Source organism: Chionomys nivalis, chromosome 25 (assembly GCF_950005125.1).
Source record: "Chionomys nivalis chromosome 25, mChiNiv1.1, whole genome shotgun sequence".
Lineage (NCBI taxonomy): Eukaryota > Metazoa > Chordata > Mammalia > Rodentia > Cricetidae > Chionomys > Chionomys nivalis.
In genome coordinates, this window is record NC_080110.1 from 22,884,947 (window position 1) to 22,908,363 (window position 23,417).

A 23,417-nucleotide genomic window follows, 5' to 3' on the forward strand; every position below is an offset into this window, starting at 1 on the left:
CCTTCTGATTAGGCTGCCCTGCTCTGGAGTCGTCAGCAGACTGCTTCCCTGCCTTCAGTGTTGCCATGGAGACTGACGCCCAGGGAGTTCTGCGCCGGTAGGTCTTACACTCTCAGGGAAAGCCTGAAGCGCCCTCTGGTGCACAGTTCTTTCTAAACAACTAACTTGCTTTCTGAAGAGCTAATCCCCTCACAGAGTACCTAGATTGTGAAAGAGGATGTTACAGGGTGCTGACAAAGACTCAGGCCCATGCAAACAAAATATCAGGACTTCCCGCACACGTTGGAGCAGACGGTTTAATCACTGCACTCAGGAGGCAGGGCAGGAGCAGGGAGATCTCTGTAAGAGCGTTTGAGGCCAGCCTGATCTACACATCGAGTTCCAGGCTAGTCAAGAGCTGAGATCCTGTCAGGCTGAGGACATAAGAGCAAATAATTTATGAGGTTTTTTTTAGAGTCTATTTCCATGATTAGCTTTTATATTCTTTTAAAGTAAAGTGCATATTATTTTGTCCCTTTCTTCAGACACTGGAAACATAGACTAGGCAACTGGCGAGCCCTGGGGCCTTCAGTTATTACCTTGTCAAACATTTAGGATTTTGCTTCAATTTCCTTTCGAGTGATTAGCTGGAAAAATGAAAATTCTATAGGCCATGGGGAAAATTACAGCCAAAGAGTCTCTTCTGGCAAAACTCTTACCTTCTGATAATTTAGAACCTACCTATTGGATGGATGCTAGCAGATTCTAGATCATCTGTATTGTGACACCCAGGGCTCGAACAGTGTATGTTGGTGCTCACTTCCCTGAAAACCAAGCATAAGTCTACTCCCTTTCGCTTTAATGCTTTAAATCTACTTGTCAGTTGCTGTTATTTGGTGATAAACCACAAGTTTTCTGTAATATTTAACGGTAATTTTCAGTATTTCTAGGTTAGTAGTTCTAATACTCAGGTTGTGTAAATAAATATTTAGGTTATTTACAGGGACATTTAGTTCAAGTAAATGCAAGTTGATGCTCACTGAATGTTCTGTCCCAATCAGCTAACCTCACCAGCAAAACAAATCACCAAAAACTTATTTATATGAAACCAGTTACCATTTTTTCCTTTAGCAGAAAGCAGAAATTATGTTATGACAGGAACAGAGAAACAACATAAACTCAAGCAACAACAGCAGTAGCAATAAATCCGAGGATTCTAACAGAATTCCTATGGAGCGAGAAAGGACGTGTTTCTGATTTATTATCTGCTGATGAGGGCTCGCTGTGTGCATTGCTGTGGTGTCACACACACGGGCAAGCTGGGTTTCTCACATCCCCCACACCGGTACACATATAGGGATGTGTGTTCTCATGGACTTAGACAGACTATTGGTCCACATACATGCTTGTGTATAGACCTACATGCCTCTGCAATTATATAGCCTGACTATGGCAGATACACTGGTACCAGTTGTATGTACCGTTTTTGGCTCAGTGACATCTATCAGCTTGACAAGGATGCTCCTTGCTCCTCAAGTCTCCCCTGATCTTTCTTCAGTTTGTACTTGAAGGCGTTCATATTTCTTCATGGAATCAATTGCTAATTGGGATTACGTCCATTTCTGTAAGCTCCTGCCTATCAGGCTGTGCCTTTCCCATAAACAGTGGCCTTACTTTCTCCATTCATTTTTTCTAAAACAGGTCCTTTACGCGTTCAGTAAAAGTTTGTTGACTGAATAAAGAAACGAGCATGCTACTATTAGGTTGTATGTGTTTCACCTTCTGGACCACAGAAACTGTATCTTATTCATCTTTTGCATGCACAAAGGGCCTAATAAACATCACTGATTAGGTCAGTGATACAAGGCAATGATCCTTAGGCTCATATAGCTTACCTTTTCTAATCTTCGCACGTTAGCAGATTGTGTGTGTCTGGTGTATGATGAATACATGAAAGACTGGGTGGTTATGAAAATAAATATCGAAAGCAACACATGAGCTTCAAATGAAAATTTTCTAGGTGCTGAAGATGGCCCAGGGAGTAAGACTACATACCTGTGTGCCTACAACCCCAGCAGTGGGGAAAGGTAGCGAGACAGAGGGACTCTTCTAAGTTTTGTGTTTGCTTTTGCTTTTGTCTCATGTAGCGCATGCTGTTGCTCTTCAACTCACTATGTAGCTGAGACTGATCTTAGACTTGGGAGCCTTCTGCCCCCACTTCCTGAGTGCTATGCTTAACCATCCCATTAGGTTTTTCAAATATCAAATATCCTCCTTATTCATGCCGGGCTGGCTGCATCGCCACCAGTGAGTAGAGTTTCTGTGCCTTCAAAACAGATTTGAATTTTTAATCTGAAGCTGTTTTTAATGTGCATATTTTGACACCCATTGTTAGGAAGAAAGCTAGCTTTTAAAAGCTATCGCAGTCAGCAAAAGCCAAACAAAACAAAACAATTTTAAGCCTCAAGGTTTGCAGGTCTGACGTCGCATTGGTGACGATACCACCAATTGTTATCGGAGTAGAATTTTATCAATATGTCAGCTAACTTTGTTCCTTTATGGCCAGGTAGCTGCGACCCAGACATGGTGCAGAAATAGCTAAGATTTGGGTTAGAAAATTGGTGGTAGGCTGGGATACAGGATGCTTTTATGTTGTTTTCTCCTTAAATATTAACCTGGACTCTGGGCATCTGGTAGTTGCTCTGTGAAACCGTGTTCAAGGGAATTTCATTAAATGAATAATCCACCAAGGGTCGTGATCCTTGCCGGGTTTTGGCGCTCTCCTGATGCAGGAGATGCTTGCTTGAGTGAGTCCCCTCCTGTGCTTTTACTCCAGTCCAGGGTTTAGGGCAGAGCTGGGTTCTTAGACCTGGAAGGTTGTGTGGTAAAGCAGAAATCCTTTAGACTTTGGGGTGAGTTCGCCCCAAAGTGCAGGGTGTGGAAGTAGCGGGGTGGAAAGATGGGAGGCACAGCATGAGACCCAGAGGCGGCCAGGCAGAAACTAAGGATGGAGCTTTGAAGCCTCTTTTATTACTGGGAAGTTGAAAAGGGCAAGGTGGAAGCTTCATGAACCAGCGCCAGTTGCCTAGCAACTTGAGACGCTGGCCCTGTTTGCTGGGAACTGTCCCTTGGGCTGGCGACGGGAAGCTCCCAGAAGCAAGTTCTTGGTGGAATCTGGTTTATACTCCTTTCAGCCCTTCTTTTCCGGGTCTGGGCTTTACAGAGCTAACATTGTTAGGTCAAATCAACTTGGCTTGTTCCGTGTCCCCTTGAGTCCCAGATGAGGTGGAAGGTGGATTCCTTTTGGCACACCCCAGGTATTGTGAAGTAAGATTTTAATTGAATTAGGAACAACTTTGTGTTCAATCTCAGATCTTGAGTGGGTTGTCACCACGGATTCAAGGTGGGGTCTGTGTCCCTCATGAAATTTAAGTACTAAACTGTATTTACTAATCTTTTTCCCTCTTTCTTGTTTGTGAACTAGATTGGATGGAGTTAAGCCAAGTGACTGTTACCTTTCCGGGTCTCAGCTTGCTCAGTGTAAAAATCAGAAGCTTGGGCGATTTTAGCTTTTGAAGCTCTGTCCAAATTGTTAGATTCTCTAATTGGGGGGCTAGTAGGCAGATGCTAATCCTTCAGACTCCAGTGTGCCCCTTATGGCAACATTTCCCTTTGAACACTCTTATTTGCATTGGGATGAATCACTTTTGTGAATGAATCACTTCTACGCTGTGCCATTCTGAGTTAGCGCATGCCTAATTGACTGAATTTGCTCATTTTCTAGGCTTTCTCCCAAGTCTTGAGATATAATGTGGGCATCCACTGGAGTTATTGATTTTATAAGTTTCAACTCGGTTTTACTGAAGAGTACTTGGCGCTATTTGGTGCTGCAAACCCCTTACTGGATTGTTTCCTGAAAGACTTCTATGTTGGCATTGCGATGGGTGTAGTTAGATACAGAGAAATGAATTTAACATGGCTATATTTCAAGTGTATATGGACATTTATGATGCATTAATTTATCTATTGACTCAACAAGTATTCATTAAAGAATTTATGTTATATGAAGGGCAGTAACTACTAGCCTTTGTGGTTGCGATACCACACTAAAAACTCAGTGGAGAAGCACAGGGGACAGTAGGAACAGGACATTCTCGGTTTTTTATTTGCTCTTGTTATTAACTGCAAACCAAGTCTAGTGGTTTAAAACGTCATATGGTTATTTGGAATGGCAACCAGAGTTGCTAAGGTATGAAGTTGAGAGGCTGGGCATTGTGTCAGAGAGAAAGACATATATTGGCTGCTCAGCGTCTCCATCTTAACTTTGGCTTGAGTTTGAGTTACTGATCTATTGCTGTGAAGGGGCACCATGACAGAGACAACTTACAAAAGAAAGCATTTAACTGGGACTTGCTTGCGGTTTCCAAGGGTGAGTTATGACCATCGTGGCAGGGAGCATGGCAGCAGGCAAGCAGACATGACCTTGGAGTAGTAACTGAGAGATTATATCAAGCTCAGCCTGATGTGGGCCTTTTGAAACTTCAAAGCCCAGCCTTGAGGCGTACCTCCTCCACCAAGTCCACCTCCTAATTCTTCCTACACAGTTCACCAACTGGGGACCGAATATTCAAATATGCAAGCGTGTGGATCTCTGCGACTGTCAAGGGCACGGGAGTGACCAGCTGCAGGAGACCAGAAGGCAGTTCTGCTCAAAGTGACTTTGCAGTCAGGGTTGGTGCAAACTTCAGGAGGCTGACCCTGAGTGACTTATTCGAGTCATATTTAAGCACAACACAATTGGATGCAAATTATTCTGGTCATGATGAAAATTTTGAGGACAGATAGAGTCATTTGATTTTTATTTTGTACCTATTGACAAGTTGAGTATATCTACTCAATATGTTCTTTTACATCATTACATAGTTACTGATCATTCTGTTTGGTAGAAATATTTTCATTAGTCTACCCTGACAGTATCAAAATCCATCACGGCCTGAGAAGTGAATATACAGAAGAATAAGCTCATTTGGTAGAGAAGACAGGCAGATAATTTATTTTCCAATTTTGCTCTAAAACCTTACAACAGACGGAGTGACTTTAAGAAATATAAACGTATTATATTATAATCTTGGAGATCAGTGCACAAAATTTTGTCTATGACGGCTTAAAACAAGCTACCAGCAGAACTGGTTCCTTTAGGAAGTCCCAGGGGAAGTGTCGTTCCTTGTCTCTTGCACATTCTAGAAAGTGCTCGTTGTCTTTTCCATCTTTGGTGGCAGTTGTATAGCATCTGTGTTCTTCTAAAGCTTGCGACTCCATCGTCCCCCCCTTCTCGGTCTCACCCGAGACCTCCTGTACCCCTCTTCTAAGGACCTGTGTGGTTCCAGTGAGCCCAACAGATTAATTTTTCCATTGAAAATTTTAATTTAATCCCACCTGATATATCCCTTTTGCCATAAAAGGGACATATTCATAGAGCATAAAGATTAAGAGAAGGACTTCTTTGGGCATATGTCATGTCATGCAGGCTTCCATGAAGCACGATGTATTTGCATCACCAAAACTTGATTTCAGTTTATAAAGTCAAAACTAATTCATTATTAGCCATGGCAATTAAACACAATGGCTTCTCTGTATGGACAAGGGCTGTGTATGGATTATTTAAAATTTGAATAAAAGTGACCATTTTGCATTTATTTTATCTCTTGAAAAGAGCAGCACATTGCATGAGAAACACATACATTTGAATGGATTTAGAGGTCAAAGGAGTGGCTGCATCTAGGAACCAACCTCGCCTATTTTCTCAACGAAAGAATTCACTACAAGTATGTAAGCCATAGGATTTTCCTCTTATAGAAGGATCCCTTCAATTGTTTCCACTGTCTTTTCCTCTGTTTTCACTCACAAATGTTTAGGCTCTAGGAAGCCTGGGACCACCGAATTTGAAGATAATTATTGTTTTAAAATAGATTGATTTAGTTTTAAGTTTTTAATTTTAAGATTATTGCTTTATCATTGTTATTTTAAAAAATCCCTGCATATTATCAGAAAATATAAGTGAAAGGAGAAAATTTAAAGGAAGAAGAAAGTATCATTTTCTTTACAGTGTTGTCCCTATTACATGCTAGTAGATTTATGGTTAATTGGCACATCATTTTAAACTGCATACTTAATCACACATCCTATAACCATTTTATGTATTAAATACTCTGAAAGTATTAGTATGCACAAAAGATATAGTGTAACATGTACAAAAGATTTAAAATATCATAAACTAAACTTTCTCTACCTTGTACACTGTTTAAGATGGAGTTTCAGTGACTGAATCCCTCGAGTCTTATTTATTTTGTGCTCATAACCCACTTAGCATAGTACTGGGTACTAAAGGTCCAACAATCAATGAAATGAAGACTTAGCTCAAGGAACCTCTCATCTTACAGATGGGATTCATATTCCAACAGTATTGAATTCAACTAGGAAAGATATTTAAAGGAAACCCATGACTCCCTAAAGCAGAGAAGATGGGGAACCATAGGCTAAAACCAAAGGCTTCAATGAGACTTACACCTCCACTCTCTGTGTTCAGGGCTCTGAGAGGCAAAGAGGCGAAGACGTTAATGACGTTAATGACATTGCTGATGGCTACAGAGTCAAGCCACAGGGCTGTGGCTCATGTAGCTGTCACCAACTTGCTATTTTTGTATTTACATTCAAATGAAAATGTTTGAGGAACAAATCTTATGCTTTTATGTTAGTTGTGTCGGAAGGGTATCCAGATATGTATTGTGGGGAATCTCCTTCTCAACTCTCAAGACACTACTGTCTGTGTTTCATGGAGTAACTAAATGCAATTTCTCTCTCTGGTATTTTTATTTGTTTATTGATAATTTCATTTATGAGTACTATAATTATATCGGTTTCTACTCCCTCAATTCCTTCCAACTCCTTCCATGCTCTCCAAACTTCCTCCTCCATGGCCTTTTACTCTTTATTATCATATGTATGTATATAATTTATAAATATAACCCGCTGAGTCCCTTTAGAGTTGTTCATATGTATATGCCCTTAGGACTGACTACTTGGGATTGGTTAACCCATCCGGGGCTTTTCCCTGGAGAAGTGGGATCGCTCTCTCTTAACCAGCCATTAATTGCCTGTAGCTCTTTATGTAGGGGTGGGGCCACAACATCCTGCCAACTGGTGATGTTGTTTTTCAGGTCTTGTTTAAATAAGCACATTGTTGAGGTCTCATGGGTACAGCTTCCCTGTCATGTGTACACCTAACAGAGCCATCCCAGTCCTCTGGCTGTCACAGTCTTCCTGCCTGTTTTAGTCTTGTCATTGTTTGAGGACCCATCTTCCCAAGCTGACAGTGCTGGGCAGGTGGTCACTGTCTTAGCCATCATTTCCTCCATGTCTTAATTACAATGAGTAGAGTCTTGGGAGGCACATTTTCTATGGCGTTTACAGGGGGAAAAATGTAATTGTCTTTATTGTATCCAGTCATGGCTTATCTTTTAATGTTTAATGCACACTGATTCTCTCCCTCTCTCTCTCCCTCTTTAATTAAAGCAAGGATGGACTTCCAGATCATGGGCAATCCAGAATCCCTGCCTACCTGTGTGAGCTACATTTCCTTACGTTTCCATTGCTGAACCGGCACAGATTCATGATACTTTGAGTAGTTAAAACTACATATGCATATATTTTATATTGAAAAGCAGAAAAGTCTGCATAGAGAAAGCATGAATGTTATCATTCCAGAATTAAAAAAAAACACCTCTTTCAATAGGATAGTAGGAATATGGACAATATTCTATTGTTCTTATTTAATGCTGTTCTCACAATTTCCTGAAAAAAGAAATTCTTTCTTAAAAAATTCATTTTGTTATTTTAAGATTCAAGTTTAATTTAAAATGACACATAACATCATAAAACTATGAATTTAGGAATTCTATAGGGTATTTTGATACATGTAGAAACCAGGGTAAGTATACTTACTCTAAAGAAATGTATGACATTCTTCATTTTGTGATTGGCATAGTAAAAGTTACCTAATAGTAACGATACCTGTATTTTAAATTGTCATGTTGATAAATATGAGAATGTAATTGATATTAGTAAAGTTTTCTTTTTTTAGAATATGTCATATATTATAGTTTCATACATTTGAAAAGTAAAATCATTTTTCATGTAGTTTAGATTACAAGACATGTAACTTCGTAGGTTGAATTACACCATAGTAATACTTTTGCAGACTAAAAATAAACAAGGTCAATAATTTCATCTGTTTCTACATGGTAGATACCTTTGTCTTCAGCTGGATATGAAACTTAAGTGACTTTTAAGTTAAAAAGCTATGCTTATGTACTGAACACACAATATAGATAATAGCAAGGGGCATGTCAGAGAGGGTGTAGCAAGTGGTCTTCTAGTTGTATGCTAATCTACAGTTTATAGTGGATGTGAAAATTTATTAAATATTTACTCTACATTTTATTCACTCATTATAAAAATTAAATGCATGTTGTTGGTCAAAGCTTTTGTTACATAAATTATATATAGCAAGAAATTTTCATAGCTCATAAAATATGTAAACTATTATAAAATCCATTTAGGCAATTTGTACCCACAGAATGCTTTGTTTGTTTTTCTCTGAATATCTATAATCAGCCTATGGCTGTAGTGATGAGCCAATTCCAGTGTGAATGTTGGGCGATATTTTTATTTGCTATGAAATATTATGAGTGGTTGCTTGGTGAAACCAATTTTGAATGCTTAAAATAATATTGCTGAACATTCTCTTGTTCCACTGTACTAGCTGGTTTTGTGTGTCAACTTAACACAAGCTAGAGTTATCTGAGAGGAAGGAGCCTCAGGTGAGAAAATGCCTCCATGAGATGCAGCTGTAAAACACTTTCTCAATTAGTGATCAGAGGGGGAGGGCCAGCCTATGGTGGATGGTGCCATCCCTGGGCGGCCCATCATGGCTTCTTTAAGAATATGGGTTGAGCAAGCCATGGGAAGCAAGCCAGTAAGCAGCATCCTTCCATGGCCTGTGCATCAGCTTCTGCTTCCAGGATCCTGCCCTGTTTGAGTTCCTGTCCTGATTTCTTTCAGTGATGAACAGCAATGCTGAATTTTAAACCAAAGAACCCTTTCCTCCCCACCTTGCCTTTTGGACATGATGTTTCATCACAGCAACAGAAACCCTAATTAAGACAGTAACCCAGCACTAGACAGCTACATATGTGGTGTATTACATTTTATTTGAATTATTAATATTTTCTGCCTCCACTTTTTAAGTCTCAGAAGTCAACAAAATAGTAAGTCAAATCTTGATTCCTAGTATTTGCTGATTTCCATGCAAACAATCCAGTGCTGGCTGACTTAAAGTGAGCAGATTTGGAAAGGGAAGTGTGCAGTTATAACATAACACAGATTTAGATCTTATTAACCTGTTCCATGCTCACCTCAGCAACACACAAGATACCCTAGGGCATTACAACAACAGAGCAGGAAAACTATTAGGATAGTGGACTTTGAATACTTATTGCCTTTGTTCTTATGTGTCTGTATATGTTTGTGGTGTGCACCTGTGCTTCATACTTTGGGGAGCCCTTCTCATCCTCCTGAGTGCTGATGACAAGCAGCTGCCACACCTGCCTAGATATTATGTGGGTTCAGGGCATCTGAACCACTCTCCTGCCTGGAAAATGCCTCGGTCATTGAGGCACCTCCTTATCACCACCCTTGTTTCAAATATAATTTATTTAATTTTACATTTGTATACTTTTATTATTATATTTCATTTATTATTTTATAAATAATGACTGTATTTAATAATCAATTTGAAAAGTTACTAAACATTTATCAAAATCTACAACCCTTCCTGCTATGCTATGCTAAGCTAACACACCATTAGCTTAATTGTGACTTTGTATATAGATAATGTATTTGAAAATGATTTTTCTGTCATTACAGACTCACTTAAAATTATATGAGCTGTATAGATTATTTCTTTTAGGGTCCCACCACTTGATTTGGGAAGCCTTGTTGACTCTGATGAGGAGGTAATTTTAACTTTTTTTTAAATATAATAAATATTTGACAACAGTAGCACCTATGAGCATGTACTATCATTCTATTTTATTTTTTAGGATAATTTTTCAGAAGCACCATGTGGTACAATGCACGCTCATCTCAAGCCACCAAAGTTACCTTCTTCGACTCTGGCTTGGATTACGCCATGTCAAAGACCATCTACACAGTATCTTCTGAACGAAGTGGTCAGTATGCATTTAGTCTGTGTGTTACAGTGGCTATTGCTCTAAATTTGGCCTCAGTCATCTTCTGTGTTATATTTGTACTGTCTCAAAACTCTCCAAGAGTTGGACATAAATATATATTCCCAACACACACATATATGCATACACACATATAATATATCGGTATCTGTGCCTATCTAAGTCAGAACAAATGCTCACTGACTCTATTATCTTTTGCTACCATGAAAATTTGACAAGCAGCCACAAAATACTAGGGAATAAAATATGGTGATACTCTGGAAATGGCAGCCGGTGCTTTTAATTAGTGTTGTTAATCTCTAATTCCTAGGGCTGTTTTGATTAAAAAATCAAAGCCCTACATAAAATATCTAAGAAAAATACCTTGATGTTAATTCTTTCAAGTCACTTTTGGAGCAGACCTTCAGCCGAGCAGAGAGTAAAGGATTCCCGAGGCCACGTGCCCATTCTGGTCAGGTCACCTGTGATCAGTGCTCTGTCAGCTGGATATCTTATTGTCCCTTCTGTTTGGAACACAGACTACAGTAGTTTTCTTTACAGCTAAGAGCTAAAGTAAATGGTAAGCCTGGCAATGTCAACAAGAAAAATACTACTTAAAAAAAAAAACTTTTCTAGACTGTGGTGCTGGTGCACACCTTTAATCCCAGCACTTGGGAGACAGAGGCGGGTGGATCTCTGTGAGTTTGAGGCCAGCCTCATCTATAGCATAAATTCCATAGCAGTCAGGTCTGTACAGAGAAAGCCTGTCTGGAAAACAAACAAACAAACAAACAACCCCAAAGAAACAAAAAGCCAAAATACCATTTTCTGGCCATCAAAGAGAGTTCTGTGAGAAGGATGTTGAAATGTAGGTGACCACGGCTGATGGCTTCCGGCATGGGTGCAGGTGCGGAAGGAGTCAAGGGGCTGGTCACTGGGAGTTTGACCATGCTCCAGTATGGATAGCACAAACTGAACTTAGTTTTCTCTCTCTTTCTTTTTTTTTTTTTCAGGGTTGGAGGAGGGTGTGTCACAAGGGTTGTGGGGAGGATCTGGGAGCACTAGGAAGTGAGTTTGGTCAATTTATGAAGTGAGATTCCCAAAGAACCAATAAAAATATTATGAGAGACCTAGCTTTCTGGTGCACAGCATGCTTTGTGTGTTACCTCTAGGAACAGGACATCATCCCAGAGGATTTACCAGCACCCACAGGCAAGTACAAGCAGAAATATGAGCAATATGCGGTGGAAATGAAGGAGGGCTACAAACAGCACATTCGGAGAACCGCAGAAAAGACGAAAGCTACCAGCAGGCAAGACCTGGAAGGAAGCAAGATGAATGAGAAGGTAACGTGAGAAACTTGTAAAGTGTGCATGAAACTTAAAGCGAACAATGCCCGTGTCTTAGAAATATCCTTTCTGCTGTCAATTTAGAAAGTTTAACACTGAATGTTTATTTTAATAAGTCAGGGCTATTTAAAGTATTTTATTTTAATTTTCAAGACATACCCAAAGCACTGCTGTCAGTATCTTTTGTACAGAAAACTTTGTTCCTATACTTTTAAGTATGTGACCTTCCAAAGAAGATGGACAGTAAGAAGAAATCCCAGAGGAGAAACTCTTAAAGCCTGGCAGGGTTCTTCACTAGTTGCTTTGTTGGTTATGATCATTTCTGTCTTTTACTTAATGTCTACTGTATATCAGGTATATACAAGAATTTATCATTTTTTGATACAGTATCGACAGTTATCCCAGTTTATGGCTAACGAGGTTCAGAAAGGTCATCTAGCTAAACACATGGAAGCCTGCACCCCAAGACTGGCTGGTACTCTGAATTCTCCAACAGCCTTTTCGGGAATACGTGCCCGATGGTTTGTTTTTTGCCTTCCTTGTGTAGTGTGATCAGGTGGAAGAAGCCCCTGTGGATGACCTTCTGACTTTGGATAGGAAAGCCCTCCTGCAGCAAGGTTATGCGGATAGCCCTCGCCATATAAGGAGCAGCACAAGGACATCAGATGCCGTAAGCCACCAGCACTTTCCTTTATTTGATAAGTCATTAATGTATTTATCCTCCCAAGATTTCACAGTTGTAATTGGATAAAGAGTTATAGCAGTGAATTTGGACTAGGAGGAATACTCATTAATATCTAAATTTAGCCCTTAGTAATTGTTTATAAACAATTTACTTGTGTTAGGTATGTTTTCTGAGGAAAATTTTTTTGAATCATTGAATTTGTGAAAATTTAGTTTATTCTGCTCAAAATATTAGTTGGCCACTATGGTGGTATGCTTTGAATTTGGCACCACTTTCTTGCCACAAAATAAAGCCCAATATTTTGGTTTAAGATTATGTTTTAACTACATTTCTCCCTTTGCCTTTCTCCCTTAAATACCTTTTCTGTGTGTGTGTGTGTATATATATATATACACACACACATATATACACAACACATGCATATAATATAGGTATACATGTATATATGCAAATATACATAATAAATACACACAAATATATGTATATTTGTGCACACGAAATTTTATATATGTATATATAAATATATAATGCACATACATATACAAAAATGTATGTGTTTTCACACACACACACATATATATTTCATTAGCTACTGATATTATACAAATTTAGGCCAGTTATGGAAAAGTCCAGGAGTTAAGTTGGTTCTTTTTAAATAAAGTTAAGGCTCTAGACTTTATGGTCAGAGAGATGGTTTAGTCAGTCAAGTACTTGCTTTGAGATCACAAGGCCTTGAGTTCAATACTCAGAACCCACATAGCCAAAGTTGGGTGCAGTTTCAGGCACTTGTAATCCTAGAGCTATGAGTAGGGCTGCATTGATCCTGGGTCACAGTCACCTGGCTATTTAGCCTGGTGGACCCCTTTGGCAAACCTCTCTCTTCAAAATTTACATTGTGATTCATAACAGTACCAAAATTACATTTATGAAGTAGCAATGAAAATAATTTTGTGGTTGGGGGTCACCACATTGGGAGGAACTGGATTAAAGGGTCGCAGCATTAGGAAGGTTAAGAACCACTGGTTTAACCTAATTGGGGGGGCTCCCGGCCAGTAAGAGACTCAATAAATAAAGAAAGAAAGAAAACAAAACCAAAACAGGTAGATGGAATCTGAAGAATAATACCCTAGTTTATCTTCTGACCTGCACACAGATGTTCCTGTGAATGTGCATATGTGCACACACGCACACACACACATACACACACACTTCAGGCTATTAAATTTAAACCTAAATTTATGTTTTTTTTTTTTTTCAAAATGAGTTAGGCTGATGAATATGACTTAGGCCAGGCCTGCTATAAATAGGTAATTATCACATTTCTCTGGGGTCCAGCAGTACTGGAAAAAGTTGCTGACAGGTAAGGTCCTCGGGTCCTCCCCAACTGCCAGGAGATTAATATCTTAGGCATCCCAGAAAGGCAGACAAAAGACCAGCATGGCAACTCGCAATGCGGAAAGTTGTGGTTTGTACAGTCGAAATAATAACAAAACAATAGGCTTTATCCAGCTACACAAGTGTTATGATTTAAGGCAGAGGTTCTCAACCTTCCTAATGCTGTGACCCTTTAATACAGTTCCTCATGCTGTGGTGACCCCAACTATAAATTTATTTCCAGTCCTACTTCATAACTGTAGTTTTTCTATTGGCTATAAATCATAATGTAAATATCTGATATTCAGGATATCTGATATGCAAGCGCCCCCCCCCCAATATGGTCATGACCCACAGTTTGAGAACCGAGATTTAAGGGGTTCAAGCTGTAGTCATTTGGTTGCTGTCGTCCACAATCCGTATGCAATGTATTTCGCAGTGGGATGGGGAGACTGGTTTTGTTGGTGGATGTGAATCTGTTACAGCTTTTGCTGTGTGTAGACCCACACGGGCAATTCTCTGTGCCTATTTACGTTTAGAGGGATAGGGAGCATTATCAAGGTTATCATCTAAAAATAACAAAAGCTACTCACGAGGAGGCCTACTTTGTTATCTCCCGAAGCTGTGCTTGAAAGTGATGTCTCCAGTACCTAAGTCCCACAGAGACTGTACTTGCCCTAACCCCAAACCATCTGAATGGCCATGAATGGATTTCATTTCTTTAACAATGGCATCATCAAGTAGGCCAGAGGTTTACTTCTTCCCAGTAACACTCCTTTTTATCTGTTTTGTGCCACCTCCCCTCCCTTCTCCACTTCCACCGCCACATACTCGTTTGCTTGAGTGAACTTTCTCAAGGCATCTAAAAAGAATACCCATTGATTGCCAGTGGAAGTGTCTTGATGTAGTTTCTAGCAATTTAAAGAAGAGCAGAGCTGTGAGTTTTGACAACCCCCTTCTCAAGTTCCTTTGCCGCTTTTGTAGTGTGGACAGGACGCCTGTGCTTTTAAACTGTCTCATGCATGCTGAGCTCTGAATCGGTGGTTCCGATCTTTAACAGGACCTTTAGTCTAAGCCACCCTAAACCTTAGCCCTCAAGCCGGGCTTTCTGTATGGACACCATCACAGCCCCTGATCGCTCTCTTCTGCTTACTTTTGTGTTTTACAGCTATGTTTTCATCAAGGTAGATTTTTTTTCTCTGTAGATAGTGTCAGTACGTTTCAGTTATTGTCTACTCTTTGTACGACCCTTCAATATCATAAAAGGCACGTTGTTTTACTGAACTTGTATTTAATTGCTGCTCTAAGTTAGATCAAAATTGTAATGTCATGATCTTAGAGAATGTACTTATTAAGTGATATAAACTCTATTTGGGGCATATTTGGATGTATGAATGTTAAATCTTAAATATCTGCCAAATAAAAGCTAAATTTAATTATAGGCTACTATTTAGGTGATTGTGTTCATTTCTTAGGTTTCTTAGGATTTTTTACTTTTTATTTTGGTGCTCTGATTTTGACATTCTTATTTGCTATTTTATGGCTGCTTCAAATAAAACTAAGGTTGCAAAGCCTCTCTTTAAAACAGGGCCATCAGTTTTCTTTTTATTTATCGGCGTGAGCAGTAGAGATGCAGAAATTGCATTCTGAGATCAGAACACTCTTCGATTTGACTCCTTAAATTGAAACAGTTTTATCCGTCTTTCAAAAGAAATACTTTAGTGTTTGCAGTTGCATGATAAGCTAACTGGAATTGAACAAATCTCCCAGTTGGATATTCCCTAAAATGTAGCAAAACATATTTTCAGGTGAGTTAGAATGTGAAAAAAATAACATGAAGACAGTTTTTATAATTTCTAATAATTTTTTTGTTGAGAATCTCATACACATAGACAATGAGATGTGATCATATTTGCCCCTATTTGATTGCCCCAACTTCTCTCCTTATCTCCCATTATACATCCCTCTCCCAACTTAATGTCTTGCTTGTGTGTGTGTATTTGAGAGGGAGGGAGGGAGGGAGAGAGAGAGCACCCACTAAGTTTGATTGGTGCTGTCCATATATGTATGTGGATGGGGCCATCAATGGGAGCATGATAAACCTACTATGAATAAAAGAAGAATAAGGAGAATGGTTCTGCTTTGTCCAGCAGCTCTCATCTCCCAGCAGCTTTTCAGGAAGGAGTGGGGCCAGGAGAGCACTTCCCTCTCCTGTGCCAGAATTTTGGTTGTCTTGACCTTGTGCAGGTATCTCTTGCTGCCCTGTGTTTATGAGTATGGTAGTCATGCCACATTCAGAAGGAAGCATTTATGAAGGCAGTTTGATAAATCAGTAATCAAATAAAGATTATTCTTATTAATTAATTATGTACAGGGGAAAGATTGTATTCTTTCTGTGATATAAGGTTTCTTTCCATTAATCAATTGTCATATTTGAGTGTGTATATATATGCATACGCCCCTGTGAGCATCTGGGCGTCAGGGACAACTTACAGGGATTGGTTCTCTCCTTTCATCATGTGGGTCCCAGGGATTGAACTCAGATTGAACAAGGCTTGACAGCAGGTGCCCTTGCCCGCTGAGCCACCTCATCAGCTGCTTTTAGGTTTGTGATGAAAACTGAATGCTTTCCATTGTTTGTCTTCTCTGCTGTGACTTGTTTCAATGAAGTTCTTGTTCTCTCTCTCTCTCTCTCTCTCTCTCTCTCTCTCTCTCTCTCTCTCTCTTTGTATGTGAGTGTTCATGTTGAGGATCTCCCTATAGCAAGTTGAGATGGGGTTTCCAGGATGTTCTGACTGAGAAATGCAAGGCAACTTGTTGGAACTAGATCATGATGTGTATTGAAATTTTAGTGTGTTCATTTTAGGGAATGGTAATTTAATGGGGCTGAAGAGATGGCTCAGAGGTTAAGAGCACTGATTGCTCCTCCAAAGGTCCTGAGTTCAGTTCTTAGCTACCTTATGGTGGCTTATAACCACCTATGTTGGGATTCAGTGCCCTCTTCTGGCATGTAGGTGTACATACAGATAAAACATTCATATGCATAAATACATAAATAAGTCTTAAAAAACAAGCTGAGTAGTAGTGGAATATGCCTTTAATCCCAGTACTTTGGAGTCAAAGGCAGGTGGATCTCTGTCAGTTAGAGGCCAGCCTGGTCTACAAAATGAGTCCCTGGACAGCCAGGACTGTTACACATTGAAACCAGAGAAACCCTGTCTTGAAAAACCAATTTTTTTTTTAAAAAAGGTTTACTAATTGGAATTTAACATCTATACTTATGGAAAAATCAGAAAAAACATTCATATTTTATAATTTGTGCTAACTCTTCTGCTTTGTGGATAATGAAGTTGTTTTTTATTTTATCTTCTCAGGAAACCGTGGCAGCAGAGAAGAAGAAGCAAATGGTTACAGAGCAAATGATGATAGACCACTTATCCAGGTGAGACTAGCTACTCATAACAAATCTGTATTCAGAAACTGACTACAAAATATCTTTTTCATACAAAGCACCCATATTCTTGTCAACCAATGCCTAGCTGATAGCAGTTCCCAAACTTTCTGTTCACAGCAGTTTTGTCATTTTAGTGACTTTTTAAAGAACTAAAAACACTCTGAGATGAGTAGAAATACTTAACATTCAGTCTGGGGAGAAAGTTCAGTCTGTGAAGGGCTTGCCATGTAAGCGGGAGGACCTACTTTAAATCCTCAGAATCAATGTGAAAAATCCAGGCGTGGTAGCAAGGGGGCTGTAGTTTCTATTCAGGGAAGGAGACAGGTGGGTCCTTGGGCCTTGCTAGTTAGCCAGCCTAGCTTACTTGGTGAGCTCCAGGCCGATGAGAGACTGTCTCAACAAACAAGAAGTGTTCTGGGTGGTGCACACCTTTAATCCCAGCACCTGGGAGGCAGAGGCAGGTGAAACTCTGTGATTTCGAGGCTAACCTGGTCTACAGAGCAAGTTCTAGGTCAGTCAGGGTTGCACAAAGAAATCCTATCTCAAAAGTAAAAAACAACACCCCCCCCCCAAAAAAAAATCCCATCCTCCCAAAACAGGAAGGGTGAATTTTGAGGAATAACACCAGAGTTTGGTCTTTGGAGCACACTCATGTGGGTACATACCTGCACCCTTGTGCTCACATGATCATGTAATTACAGGCATGTAGGCCCAGATGCACATGCATGTGTGCACGTGCACACACACACAGTTAAAAATTCTACTTCTTGATTTTATTAAGTATTTTTATTCAAACTACTTAATTATTTCCTTTCAGCTAATGAATATTTGAATTACATATAAACTAGAAGATGGCATTTTTAAATTTCAGTCTTAGATTTTTGTAAGCTCCTTTTGGGCACCGTAGAATCATTTAGAGTTACCCTCTGATCTATACTGATTGTCACATGACATTGGTCTGTTGTCATAGCACCCATAGAAAACGTGCCTTTCAAAGATGTGATATCATTTAAGGAGATTAGTAAGGCATCTTGCTGAAGCTAGGACTCGCCCTTGAGCCAGTTGCTATGGTTTCCAAATGGTGATGAGCATCTTATCTTTATATTCATTAGAAATGAATATCCCACAGAGTCACTGTGGTAACCGAGATGACTGGTGCAGAGTTGAGAATTTTGGCCGTAATTGTCAATAACTTAAATCCCTCAGAAAGCAGTGTGAAATATACATAAAATAAATCGAAGTGTGACAAAAACATGCTTCATTTGAGGGCTATCCACATTTGTTTAGCATGTTCCTTTTCTCCCTTTTTCTTTTCTGCATTTGGTGCTGGAGTTTGAACCCAGGGCCTTCCATATGTTGCCTTAAGTGCCGACAAGTTCTGAGAAGTCACTGCCTGCAAGATGTCTCTTTCTTTTCATAAGAAAAGTGGTGATGCCATGTCGTTGGTTAAAGGGACTTCTTAGTTGTCAGTGTCTTGGTCTATCATCAGTGTTTGTCTCCATTGAGAACTTTAATCTTTTTGAAGCAATGTTCTTCTATTTGCCTGCCTTGCGCTCACCTCACTTGGCCGTACTTGTTGCAGCCACTTATTCTCGGTTCTTGTTCATCCATAGCCACTTGCTCATTCATGGTCAATGAATTCCATCTCCAACATTTTTACCTCCTGATTTCAACCTTCTTCTATATTCCAGTGCATCATCAATCTTCAAGATTGTGATTTCCCTTTTTTCTAATCTAAATTTTCTTATTTGACCAGCTCTTTTAATTTTCCTCCATGGCAATTCCATTCTTGAAATTATTTAGTCCTCAGTCCCCAAGTTTTAGTGATGCCTTTGACCCATTTCTTTTTCTCAACTCCAATATCAACTTGACAAAGACTCAGTTCTAGCAAATTAAGTTCATTTCTTATATTGCCACCCTTCTCCTTGTTGCCACTTCCTAGCTCCCGGATAATTTCTTTCAGTTCCTACTGGCTTTCATTGGTTCTTTATTAACTTCTTATTTATTTATTCTCAACTCACTCACTAAAGTGAAACAGTTGGAAGACAGGCCAGATGAAATCATTAACCAATTACCTAGCTCAATCTCAGGAAATTCAATAATTTCTTGATTATATAAAATGTCAAAATTTAGTAGCTAAAAGTAATTTTTTTTTCCATGTGTCTTCAGGCTAGACTTGGTTGGTATCCTATTTAGGGTTTCTGCTGCTGTCAAGAGACACCATGAACACAGCAGCTCTTATAAAGGGAAACATTTAATTGAGGTGGCAGGTTACAGTTTCAGAGGTTCAGTTCATGTGGTAGTTTGAATGTCATTGCCTCCCAAAAAATCGCATAGGGAATGGCGCTATTAGGAGGTGTGGCTTTGTTGGAGTAGGTACGGCCTTGTTGGAGGAAGTGTGTCAGCTGTGGGGGTGGGCCTTGAGGTTTCCGGTTTCCTGTGCTCAGGATACTGCCCGGTGTCTGCACAATGTAGGACTCTCAGTTTTTTCTCCAGCGCCACGTCTGCTTGCGTGCCACAAAGCTCTCTGCCATAATGGACTGACTGAACTGCTGAACTGTATGCTGCCACCCCAATTAAATGTCTTCATTTATAAGAGTTGCATAGTCATGGTGTCTCTTCACAGCAATACAAACCCTAAGAAAGACAGTCCATTATCATCTTGGTGGTGAGCATAGTGGCATGCAGGCACACATGGTGCTGGAGAAGGAGCTGCTACATGTTGATATGCAGGCAGCAGGAAGTAGACTATCACACTAGGAGTAGCTTGTGCATAGGAGACCTCAAAGTCCACCCCTACATCCCTATGGAGGCCATATTTCAAACCACCACAGCTGGTCTGATGTCACTGATTACTTAGACAAGTCATATATGAACAAAAAAATATGATGTCACCTCTGAGCTTAGGCCTTAAGAATCTGCATGTATTTCTGTTTATACTTTTGTGTTTTTATGACAAGAGGACAAATGGCCATCTGGTGGCTGACATTTTCCAACTGCTTGAAAACAAGTGAGCACACATTTTGTCATGCTAGACACTAGATTTCGTGTCTTCCTGCCTAGGGCCGTCATCAGTGATCCAGAACAAGGTTTAAACACTGAGGAACAAGAGAGCTCTCATGCCCCTCCAGACTCAGAGAGGGCGCCACTTCGAGTTAGGAGACGAACTCTGCATGAAACGAAGTAAGCAAAGTTTAACGACGCATTGTTGAAATACATTTCTGTACACGTCCATGTTTTTTAAACCATATAAAGAGCAGTAAAAGTTTTGAGATTTCAGATCTCAGTGCCATCTCCTTAAAATTTTTATTCTACCTTCTGTCCTTGCATTCCAAGTTTCTACATTTATAGTTTAGAAGGGAAGTCACAAATTTTCAGGATAGTATATATGTGAAAATGAGCAATATAGTAATTTAGACACCTCTGCCTGGGATGATACCCTGGCTAAATCAGACTTATGTAATATATAAAGGACCATCATTCCAGACATGCCCTGCTTGTTAACTAGTTCATTTCATTCTAGATCCCTGGGAGGGTAATCATGCCTTTGACACATAGTCTAGGGGTCTTACTAGATCCTAACTGTAGCCGTTAATGGGATATTTTTCCAGTCCTTTGGCATAGCCCACTGAACTTAATGACTTTGCTGACAATTGACATTCAGCCTCATATTTGATAGGAAATCTATTGTACACAATAGCCCTTCTATCTTTTCAGACTGCTATAAATGTTTGTCTTACCATTTTGTCTCATTCTTAGCTTATTGTTTATACATTCAAATATTTGAGGGATAATGTGCTAGATTCCTGTTGTCACAGGAACACATTCCCACGAACAATGCATTGCTGTGAACAGTATTTTAAAACAATAAAATTTATTCATCTTCTTCTAGAGATACAAAGTCTAAAAACAAGGAGCTGACTTAGTCATGTCTTTCACAGCTTCTGAGGTTTTCTTTATTCTTGGACTCATGGCTCCTTCTTCCATCTTCAAAGTCAGAACTTATGATACCACACCACTTTGACACTCCATTGTAGATAAAACTTTATCGCATGCACCACACACACACACACACACACACACACACACACACACACACACACAGATGGCTGTATTGAACCTGCCTGAATAACACAGATAATCTCCCTATAGTAGGATCTTCAACTTAGCAACACATTCCAAGCTTCTTTCATTATGTATGGCTAACATTTCCACATGTTCTGAGCGTTAGACTATGCTATCTTGAGGGGGTAAACCACTTATCTACTGTATATCTAATATCCATACTGTATATTTAATATATCTACTGTATATTTAAGTGGTTTCCTTTTAAAGTAAATTGAAATGAGGCATAATTTCAAAAAGTGTACACATTTGAAATTATGATAGAGGAACCATGACAAACAGATCAATATTCATGTGTCCAACTCCCACATGGAGACACTAAGCATGAACAATACCCCCATAAGTACCACTGCCCTGTCTCATTCTTCTCCACTTCACTGCTGTGTCCTGTTCCTACGACGTCCTAACCCCATCGATTAAAATTCAAAAAGACAAATCAGAAAATTTGGTCTCTACGGTTTAAAGTTTTTAAATTTTATTATGTAGATATGCATATCTCTGTCTGAATATGTTTACTTTGGTGCCAGTGCCTGGGGGAGGCAGAGAGATTGGATCCCTTTGGTGCTCATAACACACAGTTATGAGAGATCCGGCGTGGGTGCAGGGATTCAGACTTGGATCCCCTGTAAGAGCAGCTCAGGTTTTTAACAGCTGAGCCACCTCTCTAGCCCTGGATCTAGTCCCGACCCCCCGAAATACTATCTATCTTTTTGTCTGTATTTCTTCTTCTCCTTTACTGTCATCATCATCACCATCACCATCATCATCATCATCATCATCATCATCATCATCATCATCATCATCACTACATCATCATCACCATCATCATCAATATAATATGATGTTTTATAAAGATTCTCAATGAAGTATGTCTAATGCCTTTTCCCCAATATTATCTTTAGGAATGTCATCCATGCTGTCATTTATAGTTGTTTTTCTCATTCTATCCATCATTCCATTATATGGATATATCACAACGTATGACTCACAGACGCTTAACATGCCTAGTGATTCATAAATTATACCGCTGTGAACTTGCTTGTGCATGCCTCCTGGTAAAAATGAACACTCCCTTGTGCTGAGTGAATACTTTGCCTTTATGGACCACTTAGTATGCCCACGTTCAGCTCTACATGACACTGGCAAATAGTAACCCCGGAGCCAGAGGCAGGGTGAGTGGTCTAATTGCTGTCCGTTTTGGCCAGCCCTCGGTGTTGCCTGTCTTTTTCATTGTCTTTCTCATACTGAATACGTCTTGGTGATTTTATTTTGCATTGCATTGGAGACTAATGATGCTGATTAATTTTCACGTGTGCATTGTTCATCCAGATGTCCTCATGTGGAGTTTGACCAATTTTCCAAGCTATTCTTAGATTGCCGGTACACTTTGGCTCATCTGTTTCCCTGCACCTGTCGAAGTATTGCTTTACACCAAATACACGCAGCTCGTTTAAAGGCAATCCAGTTCAGAAAAATTCCATGGGGATTGTTGATTAGGATTTTCAGATCCATGGCTTCCTAATCTTTTGTTTTCACCAGAGAAGGAGGAAGAGGAGGAGGAGGAGGAGGAGTGCAGCCCCCACCTTTTCTCTGGGGACAGCCTACTGCAGATGCATACATTTCATCGTTGTGCCTAACTTTATAGGTTTTTCACCAGTAAAAAGAAGCAGCTAGTCTGTGTAATTCTAGTGCCAAGCAGTTAGCCTGTCATTGCTGCATACCTAAACCATGCTTTCCACCAAACTTTGTCAAACATTTATCTTTAGTTAGCATTCAATGTGCTTAATTCTTCTTTTCGAACGGACTCAGAACTTATATAGAGAAGCATGTGTGCTACTTAGCGGGCACCTCGAACCTAATGTGGCACTCTGCATTCCGTAATATAAATATGTATTTGCTTATATCCTTTTGCGATGACTCCAGGCTCCTTGTTGCAGTTACCTTGCCTCTCACCTTTGCTCATGACTAAGAAATAATAAATTGTAATGATAAGAGCAAGGTTGTTTCCAGATCTGTCATGGGCTCATACGGCTATAAGCAACGACCTATCTTGTCTTCCATGATAAATATGTTTATTAAACGGGGATAGTGGCACTTACCTCACAATTTTATTTTTAAATTTTATTGCAAGCATTAAATAAACCACTGGATATTAAAGTGATTTG

General features: G+C 39.6%; 1 protein-coding gene across 2 annotated transcripts in view; it reads left to right on the forward strand.

The window, feature by feature from the left end:
* Window positions 1-2,849: 2,849 nt before the first annotated feature.
* Caps2 (calcyphosine 2) overlaps window positions 2,850-23,417 on the forward strand; it is a 39,105-nt gene continuing 18,537 nt past the window's right edge. The window contains exons 1-9 of one of the 2 annotated variants that reach the window (XM_057757860.1): window positions 2,850-2,891; window positions 5,693-5,804; window positions 7,552-7,601; window positions 10,007-10,052; window positions 10,140-10,268; window positions 11,438-11,611; window positions 12,162-12,284; window positions 17,048-17,115; window positions 20,191-20,310. In XM_057757860.1, the coding sequence (XP_057613843.1) occupies window positions 5,727-5,804; window positions 7,552-7,601; window positions 10,007-10,052; window positions 10,140-10,268; window positions 11,438-11,611; window positions 12,162-12,284; window positions 17,048-17,115; window positions 20,191-20,310 (788 nt within the window). In that variant the 5' untranslated portion in view covers window positions 2,850-2,891; window positions 5,693-5,726. Of the gene's footprint in view, window positions 2,892-3,114; window positions 3,297-5,692; window positions 5,805-7,551; window positions 7,602-10,006; window positions 10,053-10,139; window positions 10,269-11,437; window positions 11,612-12,161; window positions 12,285-17,047; window positions 17,116-20,190; window positions 20,311-23,417 lie in introns of those variants that run through there. The other variant, XM_057757859.1, reaches the window with a different exon arrangement.